The sequence below is a fragment of the Amblyomma americanum genome, chromosome 1, assembly GCF_052857255.1.
Source record: "Amblyomma americanum isolate KBUSLIRL-KWMA chromosome 1, ASM5285725v1, whole genome shotgun sequence".
Taxonomy (NCBI): Eukaryota; Metazoa; Arthropoda; class Arachnida; order Ixodida; family Ixodidae; genus Amblyomma; species Amblyomma americanum.
This window is the reverse complement of record NC_135497.1, coordinates 390,988,041-391,004,658: the sequence shown is the minus strand read 5'-3', so window position 1 is coordinate 391,004,658 and position 16,618 is coordinate 390,988,041. Positions and strand designations below refer to the sequence as shown.

At 44.8% G+C, this 16,618-nt stretch overlaps 1 protein-coding gene across 1 annotated transcript; it reads left to right on the top strand.

Moving 5' to 3' along the window:
• The first annotated feature begins 15,106 nt into the window (after nucleotides 1–15,106).
• LOC144123228 (uncharacterized) lies at nucleotides 15,107–16,126 on the top strand. The gene has a single exon (XM_077656098.1). It carries the CDS (start codon nucleotides 15,107–15,109, stop codon nucleotides 16,124–16,126), a length of 1,020 nt encoding a protein of 339 aa, XP_077512224.1.
• The last annotated feature ends 492 nt before the right edge of the window (nucleotides 16,127–16,618 follow it).

Genomic DNA, 16,618 nt, shown 5'->3' with positions numbered 1-16,618 from the left:
TCTCTTCCCACACATGATGACAGGCTTCCAACCCAACCTATGTATGCAAGCTATAATGCACAAGCTTTCTGAAGATGTAATATGCACACTGACTAAGGCCAACACTATAGCAATACTGGCACTCGACCTCACAAAAGACTGATAATGTCACCCACACTGCCATCACAAATGCCCTAAAGGCAGAAATCACTTCTGTAAGCATCAAGTCAGATACACTACAGCCAAGAATCAAAAGCACCCTGGAAAGGTTGGTTTCTTTTCAACACAACCCTCATACTAATGGCTAAGCTTCTTGTCGCCATAACAAACCCATCGTTGCCACTCTACGCGGCACCATCGCCCTCTGGACAGCCCGGGGAAACGAGGGTGATATGGGGACAACGCTACACAATGGAAGGGACATAGCGACTGGATACAACAGGAGAGTCGGCCAGTAAGCTGCCTGGCAAAATCTGAACTCCTAATAATCAGACACAGAACAAAGAGAAACGATTGCCTAATTGGCACAATTCAATATCGGGGTTGAACGAAAGTTAGAGAGGTACAAACCCTTAGGATCCTAGAAATGCACATTTAAAACAACAAGAAAATCACAGCAATGCTCTCCAAACTTATTGCATACATTGGGGAAACCAACAGGCTCATAATACAAATGATAAACGGCAGAGAAAGATGGAAACGGATTTAAGGAGGCTAGTGCAGGCCCTAATGCTCAGCCGTATAGTATACTTCCTCTCCCTTTCTCAAACTTCAGGCAGCAGATAAGGAGAAGGTTGAATGGCTCGCAACACAATCATGCAAGGCAGCCTTTCATCTCCCTAAGAACACATGAACAGGCTGCTGCAGCTAGGCATCCACAACACGCTTCCCAAGCAGCGCGGGCGGCATAGACGCATCGTGTGACGCTTTTCTCTGCATTGTTGCAGCGCCCACTTCCAAGGTTCGTGCGGAAAATAACGGCCAAGATACCTGCGCAAGTGCAACACGCCCACCAGGAGAAGCTGCTATAAAGGCGGCTGGACGACGGCGCCCCGACCACTTGGCAGCAGCGCGGGCGGCATGGACGCATCGTGTGACGCTTTTCTCTGCATTGTTGCAGCGCTCACTTCCAAGGTTCGTGCGGAAGATAACGACCAAGATAGCTGCGCAAGTGCAACACGCCCACCAGGAGAAGCTGCTATAAAGGCGGCTGGAAGACGGCGCCCCGACCACTTGGCAGCAGCGCGGGCGGCATAGACGCATCGTGTGACGCTTTTCTCTGCATTGTTGCAGGTTGGAAATCACTTTTTATATTACTGAATTTCTCTCTGTATTGCCACCCTGTCTGCTGCCAGAATCCTGTGTTGTGTGTTGTGCATTGAGCCACTAAGGTAGCAGCTCGAGATGCCTGAGCTGGCCCAATTTCGTGACGAGTTAAGAAAGGAGATGCGAGAATTCAAACCTAAGATGGAACGAGATTTAAAGACTGAAATACGGGAACTGAAGACAAGCCTCTCGTTTCTAAGTGATCAGAACGACACTCTGCTGTCAGAGAACAAGGCACTCAAAGAGAAAAATGCAAAACTGGAAATTTAATGCCAAGAACTGAAAAAAGTTACAAACTTGCATGAGCAGAGGATCACGGCGTCCGAGCAGTATTCTAGGGTCTGTAACCTTGAACTAAAAGGCATACTTCAACAACAGGACGAGCATCTTCCTAAGATTCTTCACGACATTGGGGAACTTCTGCACGTGCCCATTGCTGATGATGACATTGAAATTTGTCACCGCGTGCCAACAAATAACTCAGATGCTGTGCCGAATAGTGTTGTCAAATTCCGGCACCGCTCCAAGCGTGATGCAGTGCTACAGAAGGCGAAAAAGATGCGCATTTCGACAGAAGATTTTGGCCACTCCCCCGGCGCCCCTGTTTTTATCAATGAACATTTATGCCCGGCAGTTAAGCAGTTACTTGGAATGGCCATATCAAAAAAGAAGGAGCATAAATGGAGCTTTGTTTGGATCAAAAACGGAAAGGTGCTTGCAAAGAAAGATGAGTCATCTGATGTCGTTCATATTCGAAAAACACAGGACCTTGATAAGATTGTTTAAATGGAAATGGCGGTGCCCCCATCTGATGTAAATGCCGTTGTTCGTTTGTTCGTTCCCACAAAGATATCAGGCTGACATGCTTTCACCTTAATATCCGTTTCGCAAGACATAAAGAAGAAGAATTGGCCACCTTTTTAAATGAATTTTCCTTTGACTTCGACGTGATCATGTTAACAGAAACATGGTATACATCAAAGGAAGAAGTATACAAACCCCCATGTTATAAAAGCTTTTTCCTTAACCGCTCACACAAAATTGGTGGTGGTGTAGCAATTCTGGTGAAATATGGACTGGGTTTCGAACTGATCTCAGAGCTCAGCATTATCAATGCAGATGTTGAGTGTCTAACTTTGAAATTTCGTAATTACATGTGCTGTGTAATTTACCGGCCTCCCGATTCTAATTTAAATAATTTCTTCGTTTTCCTTGACAATAACCTGGAATCCATGAACAAAAACAGGTTCAAAGTTATTCTTGCAGGAGATTTTAACATCGATATTCTTAAACCCTCGCCTGCTTGAACACAGTTATTTTCGATCCTAGAATCAAATGCACTCACCGTTTCTGCAGAAACTCCGACCCGTGTCACCGTATGCACAGAAACTTTAATCGAGTTATTTATCTTGAATATTTACGCAAGCCATGTGTATTCGGGTGTGCTTTGTAGTGATATTAGTGACACTCATAAAGTAGCGCACGACGAACCTTCCTTTACTATACAGAATATTACACCCCTTACACTTGACGCATTTCTAACGAGCATCGCAAACATCAGCTGGGATGATGTGTACCACTCTGAGGACGTGGATGCAGCCTACGAGTCGTTCATTTCTATATTTAAAATGATTTATAAACAACATTTCGAAGAAAAGACTGTCAAGACAAAGGGAAAAAATCGCAAGCCCTGGATTACTAAAACGCATCTAAAGATGATGAAGAAAACAAAGCTTTTTAAGAAATTTCTGAGTACTAAATCTTTGAGTGACTTGGCGAACTATAAACAATATTGAAATAAGGTGACTGCTCTTTTAAAATGCGAGAAAAGAGCATTCCTGCATGATAAATTTGAAGCCTGTAAGGAAAGCAGCGACGTTTGGAACAAACTTAATCATTTATTCTGTCGTGCATCAACTGTACCTCCTGTCAGTGGATTAATTCTTGAAGGGCACCACATACAAGGATCAGAATTGGCAGAAGCATTCAATAACTTTTTCATAGACATTGTCGGTAATGTGCCATCATATGATACTGTGGGGCTGGATATAAGACGTAATACTGACAGTATTTTTCTTGGACCAACTGATGAGCATGAAATTTGCAGCATTTTTACCTCTTTCAAGAACAGTAAAGCCTGCGATATTGATGGCATTCAAATAGGACCAGTGAAACATGTTATCAGTCTGGTAGCTCCTGCACTTACCTACATATATAACCTTGCTTTGTTTTCTGGGCAGTTTCCCAAATTAATGCAGTTTCTAAAGTCATTGTGCTTTTTAAAAGTGGAGACAAAAATAATATGTCAAATTATAGGCCTATATTCATCCTACCAGTTTTTTCTAAAGGTTTAGAAAAGGTTATCCACAGTAGACTAACGTAGTTTTGCGCTAAATTCTCCTTACTTTCTTCATACCAGTGCGGGTTTTTGGAGGGCAAGTCTACTGAAACCGCCTTGTTGATGCAAAAAGAGATTGTTTTGAGTGCTTTAGAAAATAAACAGATATGTCTAGGTGTATTTATAGATTTTTCTAAGGCATTCGACCACCTTAATCACCAGCGTTTATTAAGAAATTTGGAAATTTTAGGCATTCGTGACACTCCTCTCTCCCTTATAAAGTCATATTTGCAGCATCGTCTTCAATGTGTAGAAATAACAAAGCAGGCCTCATCTTTTTTTACTATTAAAACCGGTGTTCCACAGGGTAGCATTTTAGGTCCACTATTGTTTCTTTTGTACATAAATGACATCACGAACATCGACAACACACCAGAGTACATAATATACGCAGACGACACAACTATGCTTTTTAAAGGCGACACTCCTGATTCAATAATTCCAGTTGTAAACAGTACACTAGGAAAACTGAGGGCTTGGAGTGAACAAAATTCTCGAATCATAAATACCCAAAAAAACAAAGGCAGTCATATTCCACCCCAGGCAACGTGTAATTTTTTTTTAATTTTGATTTATGCATGGGGGACTCCATTATAAACGTTTCACATTCTGTTAAAGCACTAGGTTATTTTTTGCGAAAATTTCAGTTGGAACGCTCAGATTGACAATGTTGCATCTAAATTTTCAAAATGCACGGGTGTTCTTGCAAAATATCGCTCCTGTTTACCAGTGTCAATCAAACTCATAGTGTACAATGCACTGTTTTTGCCCTATCTTAGTTATTGTTTTTTGGTCTGGTTCAGTACCACGGAGACAAATATCCAAAAACTTTTTCGACTACAAAAGAAAGCAATTCGTTTTATTGCAAATGTTGAATACCGAGCTCACACGGATGATTTGTTTACCCGTCTCAATATCATCAAAATACCAAAGCTCTACGAATATTACTTAGCCACAAGGTATAAAAAATCCCTTCACCATATCCATGATAGCTTTCTAGACATGTGTGCGCCAAAAACCAAATGATCTAACATATACTCTTCGAAATCCTGAATTTTGGTGGATCCCTTTTTCATGCACTACATATGGTGATCAAATGCTGCGCCATAACGTTCCAGTACTGCTAAATAAGCTTATCTTGAACAACGTCTGTATTGACACCTGCAATCAGAAAGACATCCGGGACATATGTTTACGAATGTAGTATTATTTGTTATTTGTGCCTGCGACAGCGTATTAATCACTTGAAGCACTTCTGTTTGTGGTATATTTTGAGATCTAGTGACCGCCTTGCTTGACATGTTTCTTGAGTTACCAGAATGTATATCTTAAGTGCCAAATGTTTTGCGCTTTATTTCGCACGCAAATATTATTCGTGTTTTTTTTTGTCTTGTTGTGTACACGTGTCCCCCTCGCTGCAAGCCATGTATACGGGGGTTCTGGCTGTTTCAAGTGAAAGTTGTTTCTACTTTTTGCCTGAACCAACCGTCAATATTTTGTGATGAAAATAACTCGATTGATTGATTGATTGATTGATTGATTGATTGATTGATTGATTGATTGATTGATTGATTGATTGATTGATTGATTGATTGATTGATTGAGGCACATAGAACAACGCAGTACAACAAAACAACAAAAGCACCAATGGGAAGTCCCATTCTGGGAACATTAGATATAAGGCAAGAATGCATAGGGACAGATACTGTGGAAATCCCAAGGGACATACACAGGCATCAAAGAAAAAATCCAATCCCAAAAAAACACGCATCCTTGATGTCACGGAGAAAGAAGGAAAAAGAGAGCCAAAGCCCTCCACCGGCAACACTCGAACAATAAGGAGGCAGTATGCATGGGCACTGCAGAACTCTGCGATCATGATGCCTTTCGCAGAGGCATCATGGACACGGACGTAAAACCAATATCAGCTGCTTCTGTATGGAACACAAAGGCACATGAAGCAGAAGAAGCGGCCATTGCCTTACCCATTATAAAAACGGAAGCAAATACGATTTTCAGCAACTATATAGTGTACTACTAGAATACTATTCTAGTACGCTACAGCTGCTCCAAGACAACCGTTCGAAACATTGCAAAAGGGAGGATCCACAAACCCGCCAGACAAATCCTAAAAGAGCAATACCTTAACACAAAACCCATTAGAATCATATGGGTTCGAGCCCACACGTTGTATCCCGGGAATGAGGTGGCCTGCAACTTAGCCCGAAGTTTCGCTAACCTGGCAATGCACGAGCCGGTCCTGCGGTTGGCCTGAAAAACCTTGACAACCTACCACGGAATTACACATTATAGAAACAACAGAAGGATGCTCCCATCGACTGAAAAAAGCCTTAGCATACATCAACAGGTGGCATGGCAGAAACCGTAAATAAACACATTTCCAAACCCCCGTGTTCCAGGACTACCCCAGGGGTCTACACCCGCCATTGTAAGCTCTGCGGGGCCACAACAGCAGATTTAAAGCACATTTCATTCGAATGCAACAATCTGAAACCGAAGAAAGGTTAGCAACTCTCAAACGAACAAGAGTGGGAGGATGCCGCGTCCAGCTTGGACCCACCGTCTCAACTGCAGGTCGTCAACTGGGCTTTGGAACTGGGAACGGAAAGACCGGACCCCACGACCAGAGCATGCGGAACCGGAGGGCCTGATCGAACAGCCACCTTATGTACTCTGGAAGCCCACTAGAATCAACCAAATCCGTTCTGTCGACGAAATATAGTTACCACCACCACCACGCGCAAATGACACTCTACAGACAAAAGCACAGCTATAGGTTCTTCCCAGGCAATCCAACAAGTCACGCCCACAACTACACACAATTTTTACACACAAGCAACGATAGCGCGCACAGCGACAATCGATCGCAGCACGCAAGGAACAGATACACGGAAGACCAACGCCAAGGACAAAAGATGCGTCATCTTGCTCCATTTTAGAAGGCAGACTCCTCACTGGTGAACAGCATAGTGCAGAGGTTTTCGGAACACGGAAACACGGAAATACGATAAAGCCCGACCGCTATGCAGTACAAGTAAGTGGTCACGAACTCAAGAATATGCTTTGTACTTCCCTGTGCCACCTGCAAAATGCACAGTCTGCGTCACCCCTGTGCAGAGCGCTCGAGCAATGTGCACCATGCAATAAAAACAAGTTGGAAAGCAGCCCAAGGTTTCCGGGAAAGGTGCTTGTGCCCATCTTGCTTGCAGGCTGTACTATCAATACCTGACTGGGCCTCAGGGCGATGTGGAATTGCACGTTTTTCGTGTTTTAGTGTTCCGAAAACTTTTAAGGCTCATGCACAGGAGCGGCCGAAACAGTAAGGTCCACGCTTCAACGTGTAACGTTTCTCGCGGCGACTGTTTGTGCTTGTATTTAGGCGATCGCACCACAAGCAATGTCTGGTCTGTGTATAACGCGTGCTCCATATTATGACCGCATCTGTACGAAAGAATAGCCCGCCTCGGGTAAGCAATGAAAACAAACACCAAACGCTGAGTACCGGCATGCTAATTAAGAAGGGTTATTTGCGTTCTAAACAACTCACTTTAAAAACGCCGCCGCCATCAGTCACTCGCATTCGATCCTCTTGGCACCCTAATTCTCTGGAATCGGTAGCTAAATGTCAGTTATCGCTCTCGCTTAATATTCTACACGTTCGCGATGGCTTTACCTGTTAAGCAGGTCGAAATGCAGGTTGAAGTGTACACTCCGTGTCGCATGCACGCACTCCGCCATATTTGTTTACGTTTCTCGGATTTGTGCTCGTTTTGACTTGGAATGGATACGAACTCGTCAAGTAGGAACTGATGCGAAAGTGTATTTTTGCTTACAAACTGATACAGCAGCCTTATATTAATTAAAAACCCAAATTAAGACAAATTGCGCATTCTTTCTCGCACAGCGAGGCCTAAATTACTTCTGCATAGCCCTTTTCAAAATAAGTCCAAGGGCGCTGCCATAGTGAACACAGGGCTGTGGTTGTAGCGCAAGAAAGATAAGAATTTACTTCCCCCCTGCCCACTCCACAACAGACCCCCCCCCCCTAAAAAAATGATTAACTTTTTTTACGCAGCCCCCCCCCCCCCCCCCGGCAATAGGTCGTCTGTTCAAACCCCTGCCGCAAGCTGGGGTCTAACATATATACCTAGAAAGTTTATGCTGCACGAAACGCTGAATTGCATGACACCATCAAAAGCACTGTGCGGCAATGTTACATTTTTTTTTACTCAGCCCCCGACTATTTACGGCGCACAGTGCGGACAGCTTTCCGACGGAACGAGCTGCATACGCTGTCACGAAAAAGGTTTTGTTGAAAGGCGTGCAAAAGGTCTACGCAGTATACACAAGTTCCACAGGTCTTAGCCCAGCGGGTGCTGCTATGCAGCTTTGCTTCTGCAAGTAGTACCATAAGCGCCGACAGCGAAGGGGCTTATGGGCTGGAGCCCCCTTCTTTTTTTTTGTGTCCCCCTAGGAGGTTGCATGATGTGGTTAGGGGGGAGCATATCTGGTTTCGTACGGTTCTAGACAAATTAATTAAAGAATTACATTCTGAATTATTTAGGGCGCAATGACAGGAAGAAAAACACAGGACGTCCTTGCACCCTAAATAATTCAGAATGGACCAAAACCAACTAGCCCAGCAACAAATTCTCTCAAGAATTAGAGTTGCCTAACCACACTACAAGAACAGCACGGCCTTAAACTGCCACGGGTACATATAGATTTGTTTCCCACTTACGAAGGGCGACAATAGTAAGTTATAGATCCAGTTCACCATCAAGGATCTGACTGGCAACAGGAGCTCACCGAACGTCTCCTGTTCCAAGTCTCTATGCGGAATCAAATGACTGGCCGCTTGATAAGCGCGGTTTTTTGTGCTTGAACATATAGTTTCTTTGAAGACTTCGAACTCTCCCCACACATTTAGGATCTTGTTTTGATCAGAAATATCAGCTATGAGCGCACCTTTCAAAATAACTCTACTTTAACTCTGCTTTTTCCTTTTCACATATCGAGCGCACCACAACATTAGTTTTGCTATATGGGCATGGATAACCTTTCTACGCAACGAGATAACAAGCGGGTGCTTCTAAGAAGTGATGGAATTCAGAGGCAACAGAAACTTGAGAGAGTGTGTTGTGGATTTCATTAAATCACATTCGCATAGCCTTTTTCCAAGAGCACACAGAGCTGATTTGAAAAATATATCTCAGTGAGATCGCGGACAATTTTTTTCGGAGATCAACTGTGCAAGGAAACATAATCTTGATTTCACGGTAGCCTTTGTATTAAACGAACGACCGTGAACCTCATCAAAGTAAATTATGCCAGCTTTCTTAAAACTGTGACAGTTCAAATTATCTCTTCCCATAAAATCAGCATTCAATTCCTTGTGTTCCCGCTTCCTCATTACAACCTTTGATCTTCGATTCCAATTTCTGTCTTTTGTTTCGTATAGAGTTTGGCAGTTGGTTTACAGTTTTGATAGACAAGCAGTCTTTTAATCCATGTTTAAATTTTGGATCATTGCCATACTATGGAAATGTTTGTAGAGCCCAGTGTTCCTTAGACACGAAGAGTTTAAAATCTTTTTAGTTTTTGTATTTTTAGCTTATTGTGGAAATGTTTGCATTGCCCAGGGGTTTTTACAAATGAATAATTTGTAATGAGTCTGTGATATATGAATTGTTAGCTTGTGGAAATGTTTGTGTTGCCAAGTGCTTCCTTTCACTTCGACTAAGGACATTATGGATGTCTACATAGAGGTTAGTATTTTTGATGTCTTTTTGTTAATTTATTTATTTATTATTTTAAGAACCATGGGGTCATTCTGTCTAGCATATTCGCTCAACTAGAGACAAAACAGATGTTTATATGCATAGCCGCATATATAGCGCTTGCCGAGGATCATGCATGGGGGTAGGGAGACACAGAGAGAGAGAGAAAGGAAACAATTAAAAAGAGAGAGGGTGCTAATTGGACCCGACCCCTCCTTTCGGCAGATTGAAAACTTGCCGCCTATGAGTAGTACATTGACTCCCAAGTCATCTCAGTATAACAAAGCGAAACTGAACACTAAGATACAGTAGATACATAACCCAATGGAATACATTTTATGTGTGTGAAAACATTTTGCATGTAACAATATTTCTCAGGGCGAACTGTACTTGAACAGCTAGAATGCGGTTTATAGGGGTCTACTGTCCCAAAGCGACTTAGGCTATGAGGGACGCCGCCGTGAAGGGCTCCAGAAATTTCGACCAGCTGGGGCTCTTTAACGTGCACTGACATCACACAGTACACGAGCCTCTAGAAATTCGCCTCCATCGAAATTATACCGCTGCGACCTGGATTGAATCCGCGTCTTTCGGGTCAGCAGCCGAGCGTCATAACCACTGAGCCACCGGAGCGGCCTGGGACAGCTTGAATGTGTGCACTGTCAATGCCAACCTGACAGGCTGCAGCCAAAGAGCAACTACGAAGGGAAAGGAAATGGTATTCCAACATAAAGACTGGTTCCAATATAAATGTAGTTTGAGAACAAGTGTTTAAGGACCATGCATTGTTTTGCAACCATGGTCGTCACACAAGTGAACAAGATAACTATGGAGTACTAGGCTGAGAAATGTGACCACAAGAAGAGTATGAAGCACCAGCGCTTGTCAGCCACTCATATGGGAGCCATAGCAGCAAAACTGAGTGTATGAGTCCCCATTAAGAGGATCATTGCAGATGCACATCCACCTGTGGAGATGGACTGGACATGCTCTGAGTGGAAAAGACATATGCAACATAGAGTACAAATTTCTTGCTGGAAACGCACATTCCCCCTGTAGCGATGGATCGGACACTATTTGACTGGAGCAGAGATCTGCAACATGAAGTACAAGATCCATGTTGAAAATAAGGGCCCTTCCAAATGCATAGTGCCACGCTGGGGATTTAGATACCTTGACTGCAGGTACAGTCAAATCTCACTATAACGAAATGGTTTACGATGAAATAATGGTTATAATGAAGGAGTTGGCTATTCCCCTTGGAAGCTCCCATATAAGCCCATATAACTGACATCTCGTTTTTACAAAGTAAAATTTTTGTGCAGTGGCATATAACGCACATCCAATGAACCGTATTGGTCATATGACGCTAAGTGTAATGGTTTCTAACAATGCCCAATGCTTCAATGCCAATTTTGTGCACAGAACTCTAATTGCCGCGCATTACCTGCTTTGCCGAGCAGTGCATAAAATATGCGGAAAATTTATCGCCTCAAGCAAGGACCCGCATGCAGCCTTTGTATGGACAGTTTGTTAGCTTTCACGTGCGGTTTGATGCTGACACACCTCTCAAAGGCCATCACCCTCCATGAACTGCTGCAGGGTCTCGCGGCATCACGGACAGCTGCCTGAGGTTTTTTTTTTTGCTTCGCTTTACAGGTTGATAAATCTCATAACTAAATACTATAGAAGCGATTAATTTCTAGTGCTTTTGGGAGACCCCACTGTGTTTGTTGTGCTTGCTGAAACTAGTAGTTGTTTGTTATCAGGGATTGCAAAAAGTTTGCTCCTTCTTTCTGGGGATGTTGAGGCTAACCCTGGACCACCCCCGAACATGGTGTTGAGTCGGGATCAGAAAAAAAAATGTTGGGTGAATTACTGGCTAGTCAAGCCCGCATTAGCCAAGAACTCGCGGCCCTCACTGCTAAGATTGCCCTGTTTGACGATCGTTTCACAAAACTGTTGGTGGCAGCTACAACAAGCACATATGAACACGTCCTTACCCGAACGCACAGGCGGTACTGCATTACCCAATATTCAAATAAATGTCTTTTTTGCGGTGCCTACCCTACCTTCTACCATATCTACTGGGAACAGAAGACTGGCCCAGCCTTTCTGACATTCATGTGTATGCGGATGCTCCATTTGGTGCAGGAAGCGTTAATACATCAACGCAATCAATGCCCTAATATGCATTGGAAGCTCTGAAGGTAGCCTGATAAATGTAAAATTCAGAGCTGAGAAGTGCGAAATTGCAGTTAAAGAGGAGGAGTTTTCTTGCAATAAATTTCTGACTTCCTTACGGCACCTACTGCCAATACGTCAAATACACAATAAAAGTGTTTACTCATTCCGACATGTTCTGTGATACGACATGCTGCAATGTGAGCTGCAACTTTCCACTCTGCATAGGGCATGCCCTCTTTCTCTTCTCCACTTCCCGGTTATGCAGCCCTAGCTACATAAGGAAGCACCTAACAGAGCTCGATAGATCTGTTTTCTGTGATGCCAGGCCATCAATACCTCATTCACACAACACCGATACAGTTCTGCAGTCCAAAGAAATGTTCATTTATGAATATTTCAGACTACATATAGCATGTAATACAGAATTCATGTTTATGTCGTGGAGCGACAACAGATGGAATTTAAATATTGACTGTTTGTGCCACAATGGCCTCTGGACCTGTTCAGAACTCTCTTGGCAAAACTGAGATTCAGAGAGCAGTCTCGCAAAAAGTACCGCAATTGCACAAATATAGCACGAGTTTTTTTCTCACTTCACTGGTTTCAGAATGCATATCGCGTTATATTCGAAAACAAGGACAAATATAACGTGATTTTCTTTTTCTCGCTGCTCCTGAAGCTAGCTACAGCAAGCTTCACCGCAAGCCTACCAAGCTCCTAGAAAAAGCGAGCTTCGCCACGACTTTGGGGCCATGCTGAGCGCATAGGGTTAAAATTTGAAGGTAGAAATAAAGCTGCGCAGGCTGCCAAGAAAGAGAGAGCACTGAATTAGATGGGTGGAGTAGCGAAAAAAAAGGAGGGTGAAAGGACACAGGACTCGGCGGGATAAAACATGCTGCAATGGTGGCACAGTGCTGATGGCGGCTGCTACTGCGTGGGAGACTGCATTTAACTCATAGAAGACATTGCTGCGCTCGACGATATTGCACGCTCTTCTGGAGTGTTGCCTCTGAAATAATGTTTATGTAATGTTCACGTGAAGACAATACATCGCTTTCGTATTTTTGCGTGCCGTCTCCATTTTTCCAAGCTCTCGGTTGTAGTTGGCATCAGCAGGCTGGGATCACGTTATAATTTAAAAAAATTCATTTTTGTTAAGTCTCAAACTCTACACTCGTGTTATATTTACGGTCGCTTTATTTATGTGTAAATGCGGTACCTCCAGAAAGCATGGGCAGTGCCCAGGGCCGTTCTGCTGCGCTTGCACTGACAGGCACCATGTGATTTGAAAATGACTGCAATGAGAGCATATCAGAATGTGGGCAGGTAAAAACAAGAGCTATCATTGCCATGGCGTAATTAGTCAAGATTGCAGTATAAGTATAATTGCAAAAACAATTGCGATGCAATACCAGCCACTTAAAAGGTGATTCACTGCAAAGCTGAAAGAAGCCTGCAGAAATACAGAAGTGTATGAAAGAGTGACAATGATTAGCAGATGATGCCATGCTCCAGTCCCTTGTCTCCCGGTAAACAATGGCATTTCCCAGAAGTCAGCACAACCAGAATAGAGGGTGGTACAAGAGGCACACCAAAGTTAACAGCATAGAAGCTTACTAGACGGTTTACATTGTAAGCAGAATTTTGTAATCCAGAGATGCAAGGAGGTAAGGCATCAAGAAACACCTCTGCGAGTCATGCGGTTACTCTAAATGCTAACCATAAGCATGCGCAGCTCTCTCCATATGGGGGGACAAAATTTGTGCCCTCTTCATCATGCCACTTTGGGGTGCATACTACCTCTTCGTGCATGGCTCTGCTGCTAATGCACAGCAATTAAGTACGTAGACATTCCAATGCAGTTTCCTTTTAAGAACGCACAGGCAGAACTAGGAATGTGACAAGGCTGTCCACTGGACAAAGAATGGTTGCATGTGATAACAACCTTCCTCAGCACTATCTTGTGATGGCACTCTTCAAGGAACGGGAGCAGAATAGAGACAGAACCAATATATACAGTAACCAATTAGAGTTGCTTCTTCCGATGAACAGACACGAGCATGCAGCCACAACAGGTAGGACCATTAAACCAACACTACCCATATTGCCATTTCGTAAGCACCACTTGTACCCAGCTAATTTACCGTTCCTATCTCTGCACTACAAAAAAGACACAAGCGGAGGATAGGGAAACAAATGTGCAAAGCTGAAATGTTTTGTACAAATGGTAACAGCTGCATACCACAGCACTTGTACTCTTTAAGCCTTATCGAAATTTACAATGCATGCACAACACTAGGAAACTAACTGTCAAAGAGGAAATTCAATTATCCCTCAAATTCACTCAGTACACATCACATCATAATACGTCACATTAGCACGTCAGAATGAGTGAAGTGATCCACCTCTCCTTTCAACAAAATGCAATCAACAGCTGCACAACTAGCCTCCTATAAGAGCAGCTCCAGCTCCATCCAGGCAGTGGCATGCGAGTCACTACAGCAGAATGTGCACGTCATAATGCTTTTGAACTTGATTCATTTTGAGCTCTAGAAATTATCCTATCTCGGGCTCCCCATCCGAAGGTGGCCCAGGTTTTACAGACACAGACCCCTAGTTTCCCAACACAGCTGGGTACCAAGGTAACAGTACTGACTATCCGGCAGCTTGACACCTAAAATATTCTGTGCATCAATTACTGTCACTTATGTCCCCGGGGCAGGTAGTAACCACAAATCCGGACCATGAAACTGAAGTAACTAGAGGAATAAGAATGGGATGGAGTGAATTTGGCAAGCATTTTCAGATCATGAAGGGCAGTTTACCAGCATCCCTCAAGAGAAAAATATACAATAGTTGTATTCCAGCGGTACTAACCTATGGGGCAGAAACTTGGAGGCCGATGAAAGGTGTTCAACTTAAATTGAGGGTGACGCAGCGAGCTATCGAAAGGAAAGTGATAAGTGTGACATTGAGAGATAAGAAGAAAGTGGGTCAGGGAACAATGCGAGTTAATGTCATAATAGTCGAAATGAAGAAGAAATGGGCATGGGCTGGGAATATAATAACAAAGCAAGATAACCGATGGTCATTAAGGGTAACGGAATGAATTCTAAGAGGAGGCAAGCATAGCAGGAGGTGTCAGCGAGTAAGGTGGGCAGATGAGATTAGGAAGTTTGCAGGAAAAACGTGACTGCGACTAGTGCAGGGCTGGGTTAATAGGGGAAATTAGGGAGAGGCCTTTGTCATTCAGTGGGTATAGTCAGGCTGATGGTGATGATGTACCTGGAAGGTCCTGGGTGGAGTTTTCAGACAAAACTACCTCATGTGGTCATGAAGGAAGAACGAGACATGTCGCATGTATGTCATCACTTGTTTCTGCAGGACAAACGAAACGAGATCCGAGTGCAGCACAATGAATGCTACCTTAAATTTCCAGTCCACCAGCAGCTGTGCACATAAGGACCCTGTTGCGTCAAAGACTTGCCGCATATTTCACCCGTATCTGACTAAGCTAGCTGATTTTTATCAGCGACTTTCGCTCAGCATCGAGACTGCCATCCTAGGCGTGCGGTCAGAGAAGAACACACCCCCCTGTGCACTGCAGCAGGAAACCGCCGCGCTTCTCCACGAAGAATATAGCGGCCGCGTGGAAATTTATACCGACGGCTCCGTGCTGGACGCGGGCGCATCCGTGGCTGCCGCTTGTGCAATTCCATCACTCGGCATTACCAGGCAATGCCGTCTCCCATTCAGCGCCTCATCCACAACCGCTGAGGTTGCGGCCCTGCACCTGGCAGCAGATCACATCTTGGAGACCCCTGACCTCTCCCCAGCTGTTGTCCTCAGTGACTCCAGGGCTGCGCTCGCCACTCTACAAAGGGCCGACCACACACTGCCCATGTACGCCTCCCTGGAGAGTAAGCTTCGCCGGGTGCGCAATATGTGCCGCGACGTTTCGCTTCAGTGGCTCCCGTCACACGTTGGTATTCAAGGCAACGAGCAGGCTGATCAGTTGGCCAAACAGGCTCACGCTGACAGCACGCCCGTGTGCACTGCAACCTCGAGCTTCGATGTGGCTCGGCAAAACATCAGAGCCCGCATCGTTGCACAACACCCCGACGACAGAATGGCCGCAGGCAATGCACCAAGACCCATCCGCTCATCGGACTTTGAGCCTATTGACCGATCCATCCTTCTTAAAATGCGCATCGGCTGCGTTTCGACAGCAGAGCGCATGCACCGTCTACGGGGCGCAACCAGCCCTCTCTGCAAGGACTGCGGCGCGATTGAGACCCTCGATCACCTGCTGTCTAAGTGCCCTGCTCTGCTAAAACACAGAAACAATCTACAGGCATGTTACAGACGCCTGGCCCTGCCCTGTGACAGCGCACAACAACTTCTCTTCCCAGCCGGCCCGCGCGAGATAACGTGATGCGCCTTCCGAGCACTGCTCAGTTTTTTTCGGGACGCCCAACTCCTCGAGCGTTTTTAGACTGCTGCCTTTCGGCGCTGCCTCGTGTAGCATACATGTGCATCTTTGGCTCATTGAGTGCAGTGACCGAACATCCTCGTGTGGATTTCTGTAAACCTGCACTTGGGACTTCCGAATCGTGAGCGCGCCGTCTCGCACGGCGCCAGAATCCACGCGACCATTCTGGTGCCTCCCCATTAGCCGAGAAGTCTGCGCCTCCCTACGGTCCGCGCGCCTCAAGCCACGCCCCCCGCGAACTCAGTCGGCTCCAACGCCAGCCGAGTGCGCATCGGCGCTCTGCTCTCGGCACGGCCTCCCTTCCTTGCTCGACTACGGGAATTGCGACTTCGCCTCGGTGAGCACGTACCCCTCTATTTCTGCTCTTTCCTTTACCTTCCCCCTCCCCCAGCGCGGCGCAGCGACCATTTCCTCGTTCCAAAGAGAAATTACTGC